The 19361-nt window shown below is 55.5% G+C and overlaps 1 protein-coding gene across 2 annotated transcripts in view; it reads right to left on the bottom strand.

Annotated features, from left to right (window-relative positions):
• Positions 1–1508: 1508 nt before the first annotated feature.
• FANCG (FA complementation group G) overlaps positions 1509–19361 on the bottom strand; it is a 25230-nt gene continuing 7377 nt past the window's right edge. Inside the window, exons 4-14 of one of the 2 annotated variants that reach the window (XM_050943580.1) lie at positions 19108–19301; positions 17652–17805; positions 15422–15552; positions 13347–13493; positions 12348–12508; positions 11977–12043; positions 10986–11326; positions 10728–10768; positions 9460–9624; positions 8865–8997; positions 1509–6979 (exon numbers count right to left, since the gene is read on the bottom strand). In XM_050943580.1, the coding sequence (XP_050799537.1) occupies positions 6868–6979; positions 8865–8997; positions 9460–9624; positions 10728–10768; positions 10986–11326; positions 11977–12043; positions 12348–12508; positions 13347–13493; positions 15422–15552; positions 17652–17805; positions 19108–19301 (1646 nt within the window). In that variant the 3' untranslated portion in view covers positions 1509–6867. Of the gene's footprint in view, positions 6980–8864; positions 8998–9459; positions 9625–10727; positions 10769–10985; positions 11327–11976; positions 12044–12347; positions 12509–13346; positions 13494–15421; positions 15553–17651; positions 17806–19107; positions 19302–19361 lie in introns of those variants that run through there. The other variant, XM_050943581.1, reaches the window with a different exon arrangement.

Here is a 19361-nt window from a genome sequence, read left to right as displayed (position 1 = left end):
CTATTAGCCAGGATGGGTAGGGATGGTGTCCCTAGCCTTTGTTTGCCAGAAGCTGGGAATGGGCAACAGGGAATGGATCACTTGATGATAACCTGTTCTGTTCATTCCCTCTGAAGCACCTGGCATTGGCCACTGTGGGAAGACATGGTACTGGGCTAGATGAACTCTTGGTCTGATCCAGCATGGCCGTTCTTATGCAGTTCAGAATACCTCCAGGGCTAGTCAGAGCTGGGTCAGGTGATTTCAGCCCTGGGAGGGGTTGAAGGTGATTGTAACTATCTCAGAAGGGACTTGCATCTTCTTCTGAGCCACTATTAAAGTCAATAGTCTTTCCCTGAATATTTAACTTCACTCTCCAGGCAGGCTCTGTGATATGTGATAGATCCCAGAAAAAATGGCTCCTGCATGTCTGTAATATTAGTCACCTCCCTGACTGCCTTGGTGCAGCAAACAGCTGCAAAATATCCATATTTTATGATTTATTACACCATATGCCTCTGGCTAAACGTACATCTACTGGGCTATGTATTTTTCCTGATCTTGTATACTTATTCTGAAAGGCTTTGTAGTTTGCTTGGAATATCTTCACAGCCTCAGGGATTTTATGGTAATGACTTCTGGTCCTCATGCTGGGTATGTTTACAGCTTCTAAGCTAGTTTCAAGTTTTTCCATGTTGCCTCCTGCCTTTTGCTCTGCTGTTTGACTAGTTCAGAGAGCTTTGCTATCTGTATAGCTGTGGGTAGATTTAAGTGTCTTTAATCACAGATGCTGCGAGAGGTTCTTGTCTATTAACCCAAAAACCTGGGTGTGTCTCAAATTTTCATGTTTTGCAGTCCCAAAAATCATAGTTTTCAGCCAATGGATGCAGAACTCTTATAAAACATTTAACATTTTCTCTTGGTTCTTGAATTCCCTGGTGAAAACATGCTCTTTCATAGGCCACTTCTCTCTGAAGTATTAAGCATGCATCAAACATAGCCAAAACTCTTCCACAGTCATCTTTGTGACTGTCTTCAGTAAAGATAAAGATATGGTCTGCCTGCATCCCCATAGCATAAGTTAAAGAAGATACCTGAATGTCTCCAGTTTCTTTAGGGAGTTTTGTAGTCCATTCTGAAGGCCTATCAGAGGTGAAGTTCTCTGGGACACTGGTGTGTGGTAGTTGATGAGATTCTGCAACCTTTGTTCTTCCTCTTTCTTTTCTCATCTGGCCCTAATTTACTTCTGACACCATGTCACGTACACCTTGTACATAACAGTTTGCAGAGTTGCTACTGGCAGGTCAGGCTCTTGTACCAGATATGGTCCGCCTACAGCACTCCCTCCCCTGAGAGATGTACCAGAGATGGGCTCACTTTAATGCACTGCCGGCGATGGGTGTGTAACCCAAGGTTTTCAGAACCCAAAGCAGTGCTAACGTAACTGTTTCACTCCAGGCGGCATCAGGAATAAATCAATGGAAACACAGTGCTTTCGGCTGATGAAAGATTAATACAAGTAAGCGTACTCTTATCTAAAACTACTATTTATTAGATTTAAGCACACACAGACATAAGCAATAGGTTTAGAACATCCCAAATAATTACCTAAAATCTGAGATGGTATCAAGTAATCAGCAGCAGGTCAGCAATGGCCGGTCACTTACCTGCCACTCTTATCTAGTCTTTTTGTAACTAATTTTTACAAAACACACAGCTGGTAGTGACCCCCTACTGGGCCATCACCTCTCCTACCTTCAGTCAACTACTTAACAAAACATTCCTAACAATCTGAGCTATAATAAGCTTTTATATTAAGGGCACCCAAACTCAAGGTCTCCATCCACTTATTTTCTGTCAGTCTCCAATTGTTGACTCTTTTCTCCCCTCCTCCCATTAGCAGAGCCTGCCAGCCTGTAGCTAGTATTTGACCTTGCCTCCAGAAGTCCTGCTTGTCTTAACTATGTGGCATTGTATTTTACTAATTCATGGTGGCTGAATGCAACAATATAGCTGCAATTAGCTTGATAAAATTCTGGGGTAATACACCCCTCAATTCTGCAGCAGCCCCTGGCTTGAAGTGGTTTCCATTATATACAGGGTCTACAGTTTATGGCTCTCAGCAGCCCCTCTACAAAACTCGTTCCAGCACCCCGCCCTAGTGGCTGAACAGTGTAATACCGTTTAGCATTGCATTACGGTGAGTGTGGCAGGAGGAGGGCCCTTCCTTTTGGGAGGAGATGAAATGGATCAATGCCAGTGATGGGGAGACTGATCCAATGAGCGTCAGTACTGAACGGCACGTTCTGCCATGTTCACTCTCAGACCAGATCTGCACCAGGAGTGCTTTGCCAGGGTGGCTATACTGGGTTACCAGTCCAGCGGAGTACCCGAGTGCAGATGTAACAAACTCGACAAGAGTGCAGTATTGCCCCTACAACAGCACTGGCACTACAGTCCTTTGCCAGCACAGCTCTGTTGGGCCAATCACACCCGGGCTGGTGGAACTGTGCCAGCCAACGTGCAGTGTACACTGTGCTATTCCTGCAGCTAACAAATGCTGATTCTGTCAGTCCCACCTCTGGGAAACACAGCCACTCTGGCCTTTGTGACTGCAACTCCCCAAGCCGGGGCACAGGGAGCTGAGGGGGCGTCACTGATATCACCAGTAACTGAAGCCTGCCAGTGGCAGGGCAAAAAGTGACATTGTCCAGGGACATTACTGGCCAGTAGCAGCATGGAGAGGGTTGTGCTGATCTGCCGCCCCCACCCCTGCCATGGCAAGAGCATCCTTAATGATCATATCTGCTGCCCTGCCAACAGAGAATTCCCCATCTGAGCCATCCATTTAGTCACAAAGCCAAAGGGCACCTCCTGGCTCTCGCCATCCTGGTGGCATCAGTCCCTCACCCCGCCCCACGCCACGGCTTCAGGCCCCTTTAGGGGGTCAGCTCCTAGCCCGCATTTTGGGAGGCGCATAGCTCTGGGCACGGGCAGAAATCAACGATGATCAAGGGCTGCTGTTGCTCCCTTCCCAGGGCAGAGCAGCAGAGCCACATCATCCCAGAGCCTGAGGCCTGTCCCACCCAAAGGCAGAGGCAGGCACAGGAGCTGTTGCCTTGGCTCTTGTGTGGGCACAGGATCAGCTGGAACCCGGCTCTCAGCTAACTGGATATAAACAAGCACCCAGGTCGTCAGCCACCTGCTGCAGTCTGTGCCCTGGGCAGTGGACGCTGCGCTGACGTTCCGCCATGTGGTCAGGAGAGGGCAGCAAAGTCCCTGTGTGCACATGCCAGCTCAGCGCAGTGCTTGATGCTACCACATACAGCTGGTGTGGACCCACAGCAACGCTGGCCCTGCCTCACGCCTGCGTAAAGCTAACTGGAACCTCCCCGGATCCGGCTGTTACCATCTAGCCCCAGCACAGCCCCATGCCTAATCTCATCTAACAGTGGCACAGCCCACATTCTCTCCTCCCACTGTCCGCCTCCGTCTTCGTGCAGTGCAAGAGGTCCTGACTCTGACTGGAGCCTCTGGGTGCTACATCCTAATGGTATCTCCCTTCAGCTCCCAGCCCTGACATGCACAGGCATCCCACAATGTCAGACCAGGGTGTGTCCAACACATGCCACGGGCCCCACCCTGGGCAACGTCACCATCAGTGACATGGACTTTAAAAGCTTATGTTGTGTTAACCCCCCTATAATAGCACAAAGGAGATTAATGCTTATCTCCTATTGCACCAGCCAAGCAACAGGTTAAACCTTTACCCTATACCAAAAATGCAGGCAGGTAACCAGGGGAATGAGCCGTCCTAACAGCAGCCTGGGTGCCGTGCTGTGCCATGCCATCTACCCACCACTGTTCTGGAACAGTCTGCCAGGCCCTGCTTGGGTCTCTGTTAGCAGCAGTCAAATTCAGCCCCTGCTGCTCTCCAGAGCCCGCAAGGCCAGCAGGAGAAGACAGATTATTCATGTAGCCGGCTGGGGACAGGGATTGTTATGGAGCCCTCCAGTAACCTATCAGCATGGGAGGATGGGCACTGGATCAGCCTGTTTCCCTTCCCATGGTGGAACAGCCTCACCATGTTGGCAGCACGGGCAGCACTGGCCCAGCACACACTGTGCCCTAGAGACACACAGCCCCATCGTGTCAGCACCCCATGGCCATGCTGGCTCGCCGCTGGCCTGGAGGAGCTGTTCAGCACTGCCTGAGCCCCGAGGGCTCTGCTGCAGCAGGAAGGCTCCCCAGGCAGATCCCAGCACCTGAGGGGGAGAGGAAGCGTGGCCCTAGGGAGAGCAGAGCAGGCCAGAGACAGGACACCTAAGGTGGAAGTGCCTGGCCTGTGCACATGCTGCTTAGACAGATTCAGACTGGGAATAAAGTGTAAAATTTTAACAGTGACGGTAATTAACCCTGAGAGCAGTTTACCCAGGGGTGTGGCAGATGCTCTATCACTGGCCATTTACAAATCAAGTGAGGATGTTTCCATAAAAGATCTGCTCTAGTTCAAACAGCAATTAATTAATTCATGGCAGTCTGAGGGGCTTGTGTTATACAAGAAGTCAGACCAGGTGGCCTCAGGGGTCCCTTTTGGCCCGAGAACCTATAAAAACCCTACGCAGACAGGGACACCGTGCCCTTCCCACAGAGACCCCCCCATCTGTGCAGGGAGAACCCCCAGCATCCTCCATTGTTCACCTTCCTACCTTAGCAAGCACCTGAGCCATCCAGCCCCTGGGGAGAGGAATGGAACTGGGGGGCCAGCCAAGCTGGGAGGGGCTCAGCGAGCCAAGTTGCAGGTTTGCAGCCCCCTGCAGAGCCGACCCAGAGCTGCCCCCTCCTAAGGCCAAGCCCCAGCCTTCCCTGCAGCACCGGATGAGGCCCTGGGAACTGAGCGCCTGCCTGCTCTGCACCGTCGCTCCTTGAAACTTACCAAGTTCTGAGCCTTGCTGATTGCCTGTGGCAGAGAGTTCCGCACACAAATTACACTTTGGGAAAAACGATTTCCTCCCACCGCCCTTCAGCTCCATTTCAGGGGTGGACTGATGGAACTCTACTGCAGTTCTCATTGATAGATAGAACAGCAACTATCAGTTACTCGGGGTGTCAATTTTAGCCTTCTACAGGTTTGTTCTCTTCAGATTAATGAACTGATTCATTACTTCCCTGTCCCTCTCTGTATTCTTTGGTAGAGAAGCAAAACGTTCATAGGAGAACACTTACAGCTACTGGAGATTGTGTCTTTGCCCTTAAAAACACGAGAAATGTTACTCACTTATCAATTAGACAAGACAAAAGAGTTGAAAAAACAGGGACACAGGGACGGTACTGGGGACTAGCCCCAGAAACCTGTGTGTGTTGGGGGGGTGAATCTCCCCAATCAGTCTCACCCTATGTGCATGGAGGGGGAATATGTCCCAGAGGCACCTCAATCTAGGAGGGTCACCCGCATGGGGAGAGGGGGTGTCTCAACTTCCTCACTCTATGAAGGGTCCCCCAAAGGGTAGCCCCCGCCCCCTAGCTCTCTCCCTGGGGGTGTCACCCCCTTCCTTAGAGGCTCAATCAGTGGCCCTACTGCCATTGCTTCTCACAACTGTGCCCCGGCCCATGCTTGCGGCAGACTGGCCAGCCAGACCAGCCCCCACGCCATGGTCACCCACCTGCCCCCTCTGCCCCCCTCACACCACAGGAGGTCATGAAGCTGCAGCTCCTGACTCTGATTGGCTAGGAGCCTATGCGCTTCCCTCCTGATTGGACAGGCTGCACACTCCCTCCCAGAGACCCCCTGACTCAAGAGACTCAGACCCTGCAGCTAGAGGCACCCTCCCCCAGCCCTGTGACTTCCCAACCCATTGAGCAGAGATCCCTTCTGCAGCTCCCCACACAGACCCTGTATGGCCGGCCCAGGGAAAGCTCCTGCCCCAGACCGGAAATCAGCCCACCAAGCACAGAGAGCCCTGCAGTTCCCAGTGCACCTGCCTTGTGATTACACATGCAGCCGATCCTCTCCTCCATGCAAAACTCTTCCCCCCGCCCCCTTAGAGCACCTCAGGGGAGCTAGGTCTGATCCCTGTTCCCCCCACAGCCCAGGCCCGCCATGTGCCGATGCAGAGCCATACCTGAGCAGATCCCCTCCTGCCCTGGCCTGACAATCCAGCCAGCACAGCCATGGCCTCCCTGGTCCACAAGCTCCCACCTCCGTTGTGACATTCACTGAAGAGAACACGTGTACCCTGCCCTGCCCCTGCCTCTCTCCGCTGTGACATTTCTAAGCTGCCTTCACCCTGAGAACTGCTCCCTGCTGCAGCCCCTGGGTGCAGCGTAGTTGGGGGAAGCTGCTGCGGCTCAGACAAAAAGGCAGTGTGGGAGCTCGGTCCCTGGAGCCAGGAACACCCGTGTTTAGTGCTGGCTCCAGTGCCAGGTCAGCAGGGAACAGGGGTTAGAACCGCAGCTTGCCCTGTCTATACTAGGTGATAACGTGTTAAAACACACACCTGTGCTTCTACGGTTGGCATGGCCCAATGGATCCAGCACGCAGGCAGCCCCACTCTCCTCGGCGAGGGGACACAGAGACAGGAGGTTCATGCCATTCCTGACAGCGCCGGGGCAAGCGCCCTGCAGCACACAATGCTTCACTCTTAACGTACACAGTCCAGGCAAGGGTGAGAAGAGTGTGCATAAGCCGAACACACTGGGGCGTGGCCTACTCCCATGTCCTTTTTATTACAAAAAAATAGCTTCATTGTGCTTCAGGGCTTTGGCTAGGAAGAGTTCTTCTGCCCAAGGGCAAGTCAGAGTCCTGGGAAAGCCGTCAGAGCATAATGCTGTTCTGTTGCCCTCGGCAGGGAAGGAGATTTTAGCAGTGGGAGGGAGATGGGGATGGCTCTAAGGATCCTGGCCACTGGTCCTCAGATAGTCCTGCAGACTCCTAGCAAGAGATTCGTCGTGTGGGAGGTTCACTTGCTTTAGACACGACACCAGGTACAATGGGTAGGGCCTGAAAGAGACCATGGGACTGGTTAGGGAGCAAGGCCTATTTGGGTACTGTAAGAAAGGACAGCTGTCGGGGGAGTGACAACAGCTGGGATGGCAGACACCTGTGACAGTGACACTTGGCTTCTGAAATCTGCCCGAGGTGCTGTAACAGACCCACGGCAGCATTCCAGTATGAGCTGCCTCCGGAGATGGGCACAGGCAGAAGAGAATTCCTAGCACCAGGTTCATCCCACACCAGTCTGTCCAAGCTCCTTGGTCCCAGGGCAGGAGCCGCTTCAGCTCAGACAGCAGCCCTGGGGCAAGGGGTAATTCTGGCCTCATCACATACTCCATCCTTTCCACCCAGGGCTGGCAAAACAGGCTGCGGCTACACTAGAATAAAGGTGTTTTTAACATGCTAAAATCCTAGGGCAGACAAGGCAGCCGTCGTTTTAGCTTGTGCTAGTGGGTGGAGATGAACCACACCGGGGAACATAAGGTTCATCGCCAGCAACAGATTAGAATTACAACTTGGGCTGTTGACAGTAGCATCTTAACACCCGCTAAAAACAGCCCTTTTTCCAGTGAAGACACAGCTGTACAGGCCATGGGGATTCCTGAGGGCGGAAGAGGGAAATAGGGTTTTTTTTGCACAATTCATAGATTCCAACGCCAGAAGAAACCACTATGATCTAGTCGGACCTCCTGCAGAACACAGGCCAGAGAGCTTCCCCCCAATAATTCCTAGAGTAGAGCTTTTAAAGAAACATCCAATCTTGATTTAAAAAGTGTCAGTAATGAGGAATCCCCCCATCCCTTGGTAAATTGCTCCGGGGGCATGTCCCCTCACTGTTAGAAACAAGGGACAGCTTTTCAGTCCGATTGTGTCTAGCTTCAACGACCAGCCATAGGACCGTGTTAGACCTCCCTCTGCGAAACTGAAGAGCCCAGTACTACAGATTTGCTCCCCGGGTAGGTACTTATAGACTGATCCAGTCACCCCAGAGCCTTCCCCTTGTGAAGCTAAGCAGGCTGAGTTCCCTGAGTCTCACTATACGGCAGGATTTCCAACCCTTTAATCACTCACAAGGCTTTTCTCGCATCCCACTACAATTTACCAAGCTCCTTTTTGAACAGCGGGCAGAACTGGATCTGAAATCACTGGTATCCGGCTTGAAACGAAGCTGGGCTCAGGGTCCCCAGCAGAGACAGTACTGTGGTTTTGGCTGTCAGGCCCTACTCCCTGTTCCACAAGGAATCCCATGCCCTGCTGGACCCTCCCACCTGGGGACTGACCCTCTTTCCCACCTATGGGCTCCCTGCCAGCTCCCTCCCCTGCCCATAGACATGCCCTCCTGAAATCTGCCTGCTGACTTCAAGCCCAACAGGGCAAAAAGACACGAAAGCAGCAGGTCCCATGCTAGCCCAGAGTGGAAGTGGGTCCCATTGGGATCAGGAAGGTTTGGGGCTCTCTCCATGCTCTGCTGTAGGAAATCCACCCTGACCTGGCAATCAAGCTCCCTTCGAGCCAGCCGGTTCCCAGGTGTCAGTCCCAAGCTACTGCTCCTGTAGGCTCTCAGGGGAGGGGTCAGCTGGGCAGTAATCGAGGCCAGTGGCAAACCCTGGGATCGACAGTCCAGAGCCACCTGTGTGGGCAGCAGGTGAATGGACTGCAGGGGTCTCGCTGGGAAATGAGCGCCCCAGATGCTGGACAGTGGGCTCAGCTCTGCACCCTCTACGGGTTGGAGGACCCATGTGCAGGTGTGGCCCAGACAGGAGCTGAGGCCCAGAGCCGGGCAAGCCCTTCATGCCACACAGCGCAGAGTGCTTTGGTTACCTCAACCTGGCAGCTCTGGAGCTCGTGCCTAGGCCTAGTAATAGCCGCAGCCACCAAGCACCTTACACACCTCCCCGGTGCTTCCTGCTGTCCGTCTGCCGGGGCAGCATCCGCGTACAACTTCTGCCAGAGAGCAGCAGCTTCCTGCCTTCGGTTCAGCTTCCATAAAGATCGCAGCAGGTGAGAGGTGGCAGCAGGGTCACCTGCAAGACAGAGGTACCTCAGCCAACACCAGGTACTGTGCAGATTAGGGAGAGTCCTGTGGGGGTTTCTGAACCATCCAGGAGGCTGAGAGCCAGAAGCGGCACAGCTATGGGACAGGGAGCCTTCCCCAGCTGGGTCACTGGCCCCCAGTCCCACCCCCGGGCTGACAGGCCAGCACCTTTCACCAGGACAGTTTGCCATGGAAACCAAAGGCACTATGCTGTATTCAGCCAGGCCTGGTCTGACTGGGCTAGAGGCGGCCTTGCTGAATGGCACTGCAGCTGGGAGGGAACCCAGGGGATTGTCAACCCAGTTCCAGTGGGAGAGCGTCACAATAACTTAGCAGGCTCCATGGCTTATTGGCTACTACAGAGCGGCTTAGCTTCCTGGGCCCAGAGCGCCAGGAAGTCAGAGCAGGCTACAGGCTACATCTCACCCCCAGCAATACGAGCCTCTGGTACCTGGGCAAACTTGCAAACTGTGCTGGAAATTCATCAAAGCTTCTTTGTCCCGATCCAGCTCCTGGAACTGGGAGCCTCGTCCGAGGAGAGCCAGCAACCTGATCTTCTGGAGCACCTTTGCCTCTGGCAGGGCCTCTGCCATCTCCTCACTGCTATGGATGCTGGCTGGCATGGAAAGAACACCCCACACGTGGCTGTGGTGTCTGCTGGGCAGTGCTCCCCATATCCCCAGGCTGGCAGCGCTGGCCTGTGGGTATTTCCAACTCCCCCACCCCTTTGAAAGCTCTGCTGGGAGGGCAGCACTGGCTCCCAGCTGAACACAGTGCAGCAAAAAGGCTTCCAGTGTGGATCTTAACAGGCAAGAAGCTGAGGTCACAGGAAGGCCTAATAGACTGTACGGGGGACCTCCCTGAAGGGAAGGGGCCCAGGAGAGGCCGCAGGGCAAAGGCAGGGAAGAGTCCAAAGCAGTTTCCTGTGCAGGATCAGCTGTGACTTAACGGTGGCCAGCAGGGGGAAAACGTGGCTTGGGCTCTTGTGATTCCTCATGGTGTGTAAAGAGACTCTGCCAGGGGAGAAGCTCCCTGCTGATTTGCACCGAGGCTCTATCGGGAATGACAAGTCTGGCGTTTGCCTGGACAGCTCGTTGAAGATCCCTGAGAAGTGGGCTGGGTGCTCCCCCTGCCCTTCACTGAAGAGGGATGGGAGCTGAATGAACAGCAAAAGCTGCTCATTAACCTTTGGAATGAATGTCATTAAGGGTTTCAATCAGCCTGACTGAAGATCCTTTCCCCGCACAGATCCTGCAGGGACGGAGGCGCATAAGGACCAGCCACAATTATCTCATAACCAGGCTAATTCTCCAGGAAAAGCCACTTAAAGACCTAACTCCAATCCATTCCCTGGAACCCGACTCTCCCCATGTCTCCTCAAACCACAGCTGTTGAACTGTCCTTAGTGGGTGGTGTGAGAACACAGGCAAAGAGCAGAGCTGAGCTTCTCCCACCCCACCCCACCCCACCAGCCAGTCTCTGTCAATGGTCCAGAGCAGATCACGGCTCAGGGCAAGGAGACAGGTGCTTTCCTGCTGGGCGTGGAGCCTTGTTTAATCCCCCTATTGCTACTGAGCGCTACTATGGCGCTTTCCACATTCAGAGCCCCACCATGGCGCTTTCCACATTCAGAGCCCCGGCCAGGCACTAGCCAGCCCCCAGGCTGGTCCCTCCCACGCAGGAACCGCAGCGGGTGGGGTGGGCTGGGCTGTACCGTACCTGCGCTCACGAGCTGGACTCTCAGGAGGACATTAAGGCACCTGCAGGGGAAAGGTCGAAGTCATTTCTGTGCCACTTCCTAGTAGGTGTGGTCACATCAAAGCCATGTGTCGGCCCAGCCCAGTGTGAGAGTGCCACAGACAACACCGCTGAGCTCTATTCTGCCCCAGAGTCACTGCACGTGAGACCCTGCACCTCCCACCCCAGGCCCCGTCTGCAAATGGCCCCACAGCTCCCCTCCATGGCAGATGGAGTCACCTGGTAAACCGTGTTATGGCTTCCTTGCTCTCCCCCAGCCTGGTCCAAGCCCAGCCCTGGTGCAGATACGCAGCCGCCCTCCACACGATGCAGCGCAGGCTCTCTCTCTGCTGGGGCGGGATGCCAGGTGAAGGGGAGCCTGCCCTACCTGGCGCCTCCCCTCCAGCACTGGAGTCCAATTCGATCCGCAGCGTCTCTGGGATCAGGTCATCTGTTCGACTGATGATCTCCTCACACACAGCTATGGCGTCCTGGTGCCTCCCAAGCTGCTCGAGGGCGGACGCAGCTTCCAGGAACACCTCCGGGATCCTGGGCAGAGCTGACCTGCCGTGCAGGGGCACCTGGGCAGCGACAGCAACAGCGTCACCCTCAGCACCCGCAGCACTACCTAGAGGACTGGGGGCCCAGTGCGCCACCTGGCACTTGGGGGGGGGGGGCACCTCACGGAGCTCAGCAGCGGCTACTGCACAGGTCAAGCAAGGAGCAAGTGTCACAGGCTCCAATGGCCTCCAGACAGGGGCTTCCAAAGCCAGCGGAGACATGGGGCCACAGCTCTCCCATTCACACAGCCCTAGGCCAGAGCTCTCGTGCAGTGCGCGCCTCGGCCTGACCAGAAGAGGTGCCGAGTGCTCACAGCTGCAGGGTGGGCACACAGCCTCTGGGTGTCTCACAACACCCAAATTTAGAGTCCAGTTTGAAAACATGAGGGCGGGGCCCATGTACTGTGTGGGTGAGCTTCCCCCACATCCATTCTACACGGTCTCTCGAACCGCAGGCCAGGTCGTTAGCCTTTACTCTGCCCCTCGTGCTCTGCGGCTCGGGATGCCCTCCAGGGAGAGGTGGGGGCTCAGTCCCTGCAGAGACTCTGGGGCAGGTAGAGGAGATGCTAGCTGGAGGGATGCAGGGAGCTTTCCTGCCGAATCCCAGGGAGTCCTAGGACGGGAATCCAGTCCCCAAACACACCATGTGGATTCCTTCCCAAGAGGCTTACCTGGTGCTGCGGCCCCTCCTGCAGCAGAGCCAGAAGATCCAGGTAATGCTCCACTGCCTCAGCCACCCTGCAACAGAGAGCAACGTGAGGAGGTACTCAGGCAGCCAGGGAGCAGCCTGGACCTTGGGGGACAGAGAAGACCCCAAGGAGAGCAGCAGCCAGCAGGCCCAGGACTGACAAGTGTCAGCAGAGCTGCGCAGGCAGCCTCCTGCTCAACTCTAGCCAGTGGTACTGGTCCTCGCGTGGATGGCGGAGCCTGCAGAGGGGTAACTGCTGCTCTGTCACCACCAGACCCAAGGGCGATGCTGAAACAGGGGTTTACCTGGGCACCGAGACAAGAGAGGGTCCCAGGTGAGCAGGGAGTGCTTTACCTGCCAGCCTGGAGGCATCGCTGCGCCAGCAGGTACTTCACTTCCGATGGGTGGCTGCGGCTGAACAGGGATGCCAGGGCCGGGGTGTGAACAAGGAGCTCCGTTCGGATTAGAAAGCAAGGATCGATGGAGACAGTCTCCTGAGCGGGGGTCTCCAGAGCCTGCGGGGGGGAGGAGAAACAGACCACATGGTAGATCCCTGCTGGCATTCCTAGGGAGCTGCAGTCAGTTCACCTACAGACATTCCGGTCCAGCCAGTCTATATCGCGCACTGCTCCGGCACCATCCCTTAGAGGGCCTCTCACAACCTCCCACTGCTGAAACGCAGCCACCTCTGGGGTGGAGAACAGAGGCAAGCGCCTCAGTGTGGAGAGGACACAGGCAAACTCCTGTGTTGGGGGATCTCTAAAGGCCACTCAGAGCAGAGAGAATTAAAGATCAGCGCTCCCAGAGCAGCCTGGGACAGTTCCCCTTTGGAAGAGCGGCGGGCCTGGTCAGTCCTGTCCCGTGTTGTCAGGAGCTTGGGAAATCTGTCTTCAGCCCCACATTTGCACTTCATTACAAACCAGGAGCTGGAAAATTAACTGTCTACTACATGTCCAGTGAGACGCCCAAGCTACACGTGCCCCCTTCACCACCACACGCCTGCCACTGAAAGCAGTGCTCACTGGGCACTGACCTGCCGCCTCCTAGTTAATACACTTGGTGAGATGTACCTTGCTCCTGTGGCTGGTCAAACAGCCCAACCCCTGATTACCCACCACTGGCCAGCGTCCACCTGCTGAGCAGGGTTCTTCCATTTCTAACCTGGGTGCTAGAGGCCCAGCATGCCTGAGGTCGTGCCTGCAGCAGCCACCACTGGGCTCTGAGTGGCCAGGCCGACCCTGCCCTGCCGCAGGGGTAGAGTTCATGTTCGAGGTGCGGGATGCAGGAGGCTCTGCACAGGCACAGCTGGATCAGAGACATCAGTGCAGCCACCTGGCTTGTGAACAGACAAACCTTGTACAGCAGAGCCAGGGCCTCCAACTCTGCGTCCGTCTCCCCCAGCTGGCGGTACACCAGCGCCGCCTGGGACAGGGCAGAGAGGCACTGGAAATCCACCTGCAGCGCTCGCTTCAAGTGCTGAAGAGCCGTCTGAGGCTTGCCCTGGGGCGGGAGAGAATCACACACAGTAGAATCAGTCACTGCTGACATGGCTGGAATATCACCTGGAAAAAATCATTCCAGGGAACCTGATCGCTGCCTGAGGAGGTCGTCCTGCCCCCAAAGACCAGGGGAGCGGAATCAGAGAGGCCCAGAGCAGCCACCAAGCTGGGCATGGAGCGGTGGGGGAGGGTCTCAATGCTGGCTAACCTGCCCTCCCACTGCCCAGCTGCAGTCACCTCCTGGGGCTGGAAACCCAAGCCCAACCATCTGGCACTCTAGTTTCTAGACCACATGCCTGGTCTGGCAATGCTCCCCCACATCCGTGTCACTCCCTTTGTTGCACACCCCTCTGCAGATTGGGACATGTCCCAGTGGTGTCAGCCAGGCCAGATGGCATGGTGGGGACCCAGTTCTTGCACCCACCAAGAACAGCGATGGCTCTCTGGGATGGATTTGGGGCAGTAAGCACCAAACTCTCAAAAGTCACATCTCATCTCCTCTACTCTGCCCTCACCTCCAGTCCCACTGCGGCCCCTGGGCTCAGCACCCACAGACAACACTGGTGCTCAGCACTTTTCAGGGTCAGGGTCTTCGTAAGCTTCCACACTGCCCTATGGGAGTGGGCCTCCCTCCCCGTCACACTGTGACCCTCCCCACCCTCTGCTTTCAAACCCCTTGGACTGCACAGCCTCAGCCCTGGGTTCACAATCTCCTGCTCAGTGACAAGCAGCCCATCCCAGGCAGCTCTCCCAGGGCAGAAAGAACCAGAACAGGTTTGTCCTTCGAAGTGAGAGACCCATGGGGCAGGGACCCGATTCTGCAGTGATGAGGGCCAGGCAAGCACCCAAGACTCAGTCACTTTGAGCCGTTCTGCTTGTCAGTCAGTCTCCTGTCAGTCACTCTGGGAATCAGAAGTAAACCAGCTCCTCTGCCCAGCAAGCCCCAGGTCACGCTTCCTGCCGTGTCAGTACAGGATCCGTCCTCCACAGAAACCACTACTGGATTTCCCTCTGGGGCAGTGGGATCAGAGACCAGGGAATGGATTCGGACTTGAGAGCCAGAAAAGCCCTGCTGGATCCGCCAGTCCTTCTCCTGGGCACCAACGCAGATTGCTCCTCGCTGGTGTCTGGGTCAGTGCCCCCTAGCAGACCCCCCTATACAGACAGCACCGGAGGAGGGGGGTTCAGCACAATCCCCAATGGGTGGTTTGCACATGGGCTCCTACCAGTCATATGTTACCAGGGTAACTGCACCTCTGAGCATCCTTCTCGGGTCTCAGGCCTGGCAACTGATGCCTCCCCCGTTTTATCTGTTTCATGTTCCTTTGATCTCTCTGTGCCCAGCACTGGCAGAACAGCCGTGCCCCTGGGACCTAGAAGCAGGCCAATGTCCTCTAATCGCCTCCTCTAATGTTTCTTTGGATGTTGCTTATCAAGATCCATTATGTTGCTTCCTTGCTTGTTTTTCCAACAGCCCACTATAAACTTAGATCAATACATACCGGCAGCTCCAGCCCACAGTTCTCCAGTGACTCCAGCCCAACGAGCAGGTCACTCACAGCTCTCTCTTCCCAACTGGTACTCTGCCCCTCCTCTTCCACTGGGATGGCTCCCTCTGTGCCGGGCCCTTGCAGGGCACCAGTGCTCACCTCTCATCGAGCTGGGCTTGTGCTCACACCCCTGCCACTGGGCAGGGGGTATTCAGGAGGCAGCAAACACTGGCTGGTGCAGCCAGTCTTCTTGTGGGAAACTAAGGCAGCAGCTTCCCAAGGAGGCTGGGGGCGCTGCACCCCGTCCAGTGCAGCACGCGTATACAGAACAGACGTGCACCCAGTCTCCTCCCACGCCGGCTCTGCTCGGGGCAATGGAGGTACTGGCCCTTGGACCCTCCCTGCCCCCGCTAGAGGGAGACAGGTCCCAGCTTGTTACCATTTGCTGAGTGCAGCAGCCGATGGAGGTGTAGATCTGGGCCAGGACCCTCTTGGAGCAGAATCCAGATGCGGCTGCCTGGAGCAGGGAGAGAGCTGTAGGGAGATTTCCAGCCTCCAGGCCCTGCAAACCTGAAACACACACGCAAAAAACATTAACTCTACTCCACCTCCGTCGCCCCCATAGGCTCTGCCTTTCACGCTATCCCATGGGCCTGGAACTGCACCGTGACCAGCACTCCCTGCACCTACTCCCATCTGGTCCCACGCAGCATTCCCGCTTCAATGACCCTCCCCACTCAGTGCATGTCTCACACCACGTTATAACCGTCTGCGCCATACCCTGCCATTGCCATGGGACTGCGATCTCTCGACCCTGGCAGCACACTGCGCAGCACCACGCATGTGCTATGGGAACATCACTGCCATTGCAACGAGGATTGCCAAGAGCTAGCCAGGCTGGGAAGGGGCGTACCAATCCCAGAAGGATTCATATTCCCCTGCAGAGCCTTAGCTGAGATGCTGCCGGGAGCAGGCAGGCAGGGCCAGCCAGGGCCGTGCTAGGGCTCGGGGTGAGAGCTGAAGCCTGCAGTGTAGTGGGATCATTCCGACTTTGGTCTCCAGACCTGCCCCCTTGTCAGTTACTAACTGAAAAGCTCCACTTGCGTCTGGACCACTGGCTGGGAACCCGCCTTGGGCCAGTCATTTATTGTGATCTTTTTACACATTCAACCCCTCACACGCTAGGCATCCCTCCTGCCTGGGCACTACCCCACCTGCCTGAAACTGCCTCCCAATTAACATCTGTCCCACATCCTCCCTCTCTTCCCGAGGGCACAGCAACCTGGGACTTTTCCAGCTATAATGCTAACCCCTGGGCAATGCTGGGATTCTGGGACTCTGGCCGGAGCTCCACAAGGAATGGACTCAGCTGGGAGTCTGGCATGTTTTATATAGAGCCACGTGTGACAGTGTCGACTACCTCCCTCGCTAGCTATCTGAAGCCTCCCTCCTGACTCTTTCAGGTACCAGGTGGAACTCCGCCCTTGGGCCCAGTACACTTACCTAGGACTTGGAATACACCAAGGCAAAGCCATCTGCATCCCCCTCTACACCAGGGTTAGGCGGGGGAGGCTTGCCCTCTGTCTGCATACAGAAGTGCAGCCAGTGGAGAGGACAGGCCCCGACCTTAAAATAAGCTGGCTGCTTAGCATGGAACATGGCATGCTGGGACATGTAGTTCTCCCTACCTGTTTAACACACAGAGGCACTGCCATCAATTGGCTGCCCCAGGGTGAGCAGTGGGAAGGAAACCCTCTGAGCAGTGCCGGACATGGCTCCAATCACACTGCAGTGAAACTTAACCAAGAAGTGGCAAAACTGGCTCCCAGGTGCACTGTAACCCATTCTGAACTCACCGTGAGCCCCCTGCTAGCCTTCAGCCTGATATGGGGCCCTTTCTCATCCCCGGCACAGCTGAAGAATGGGGCAGGCATATGGGGAGGCCCTCTGACCCTGCAGGGCAGAGCTGAGCCAGGGAACAGGTCAGGGAGATGGGGAGCCCTGTGACATTGCAGGGCAGGGCTGAGCCAGGGAGCCCTACGACGTTGCATGGCAGTGCTGAGCCGGGGAGCGGGTCACAGGGGGAGACATGGAGCCCCGTGACGCTGCAGGGCAAAGCTGAGCGAGGTAGTGAGTCACTGGGAAAGACGGGGGGCTCCAGGACATTGCAGGCCAGGGCTGAACCGGGGAACGGGTTTCTGAGAGCCTTGTGACACTGCAGGGCAGGACTGAGCCAGGAACTGAAGTAGGGAATTTACATGCACATCTGAGAAGATATTGGCTTTTATAGACTCTCCCCAGGTTACGCAAACCTGACTTACGCAAACTCGCACTTGCAAAAAAAGTTCCATTAGTGTTTTGTTGTTTGTTTTTGGCATAACTATCGCGTATACATCCCTGACTTAACGCAAGGCCTTGTGTAAGTTGGGGAGTGTCTGCATTCTGCAATTCTAAATCAGAGAAGAACATGAAGAGCAGGAAACAGGTTTCCTTCAGGAGCACGGCTGGTTGCTCAGCTCCTGCTCCCACCCCAGGGAAGGGAACTCCAGCTGGTGATGGCACAGTGCTGGCAGACTCGGATGGCAGTAGGGCCAGGAGGGTGGCTGGCACTGCAAGGGGAGAAGCAGCAGCACCCCACCTGGGGCTGGAGAAGGCACCTCTAACCATACCTTGGAGGAAGGCAGCCGAGGTCCACAGTATCTCTTTCAAGTCCTTGGTGCTCTGCACCACGAGGGGCGACGTGTCTCCCTCAACAGGCACACTCCATGCCTTGAGAAGTGCAAGGAGCTCATTCTCACCCCCGTGGGCAGAAGGCAGAGGGTCCTGCGAAAGGCACGGGGAGAGAACATCAGCGGGTTACTCAGCACTGGAGGCACCAATCCCAGGGACCAGAGACAGAGCAGGTCTGGGGGCTGTATTGTGCCTCTTGAGCCTTTAGACTGTGAGCTCCATGTGCCAGGACCATGCCCCACCGCATCCTCCCTCTGGACTCTTTCCTGCAGCGATCTGCACACGCGCTCTGGCAGCAGCAGGCTTCTTCCCACCTACTGCTGCACTAGATCAGACCATTAGTCTGGTATCCTGTCTCCCTGCCCTGGATGAGTTCAGTGCGCTTTCCAGGGCTGCCGCTAGCACACCAGCATGTATGAGCAACCCATCTGCAAAGAGAATCCCAGAGGAGAGATCCTTCGTTCCACGAGCTTGTGTGTGCGAGATACCCAGACTCCCCAGCTCACCCCTATCGATACAGCCTCTCTGCTGGTACAAAAGCCCTCACCGCCTTTCCAGTCAGCAGAAGACAGTTACTTCTGAATCACAGTCAGCAACTCACTCGCTACAGAAACTGCAGGTTTGCTTACAAACTTCCCTTCCAGTTTGCTTGGCAACCCTGCCAGGGATCTCACTGCATTGGGCATTAAGGGCCCACAGCAAAAGAGGACTGTTTGAGAGTCATTCAGTGCACTTTGGGTGTTAGGAGAAAGTTCTAGTACCAGCGAGCGAATTATTCATGCTGAACGAGGAGTGCATGGATGGGCTCAAATCTTTTGTTGACACAGCACTTTATGCTGAATGGTTTTATGACAAATATTCATACCAACTTGGCCCCCTCTCACAGATCTGTGGGCATTTATTTAGGCCTGCATAGATATTGCTCTAGCGTATGCTACAGCCATTCAGAACTCACTGCAACAGCAGGAAATCAAACTCAGATCCTCTTGGTCTGAAGACAGACCCCTAGCACACGAACTAGTTGTGCACGGGTTCTGCTCTCAACATGCAGGTCCGAGACTGTCCCAGACAGGGTGGAATACACACCTGGCCAGCTCATAGGCATGACGTGGGTAACTAGATTCATGCTCCTCGGTGCAAAGTGATACCTGCAAGGGGCAGAATGGAATATTTCCCCTCCAGTATAGGTAGCATCACATTAGTCTCAGGTGCTATACAGGGGCTGGGATTTAAGCTTTCTGCTAAAGCATCAGGTAGTGGCCACTACGTGACTCAGGATATGAGATGACAGAGACCCATGGCACAGTGCAGTACAGCAAATCTCCCGTACGCCAGCCAGCGGTTAGGTCCCTGCCCCAGCACTGATCCACCGGGGGAGAGGCCCCGTGGCGTTACCTTGGTGTCACTCAGGAGCCGGAAGAGACCAGTGACGCTCCCCAGGCAGTTTGCTGCCAGCCATACCGCCCCCTGCAGAGCACCTAGTCGATGCAGAGGTGCACACAGCTCTTCCGTGGTCACATCCTGCAGCACTTTCTGCCAGAGCTCCTCAGTGCTGAGATCCTGCCCAGACACCCCGCAAGCCTCCAGCACTAGGAGAGGAAAACAGCCACAGGACAATGGGTCAGTCTGCTCAGCGACTGATCCTGTTC

The sequence above is a fragment of the Gopherus flavomarginatus genome, chromosome 3 (genome assembly GCF_025201925.1).
Source record: "Gopherus flavomarginatus isolate rGopFla2 chromosome 3, rGopFla2.mat.asm, whole genome shotgun sequence".
NCBI classification, from domain to species: domain Eukaryota; kingdom Metazoa; phylum Chordata; order Testudines; family Testudinidae; genus Gopherus; species Gopherus flavomarginatus.
Note: the sequence above shows the minus strand (reverse complement) of the source record. Positions and strands in the feature narration are given on the sequence as shown.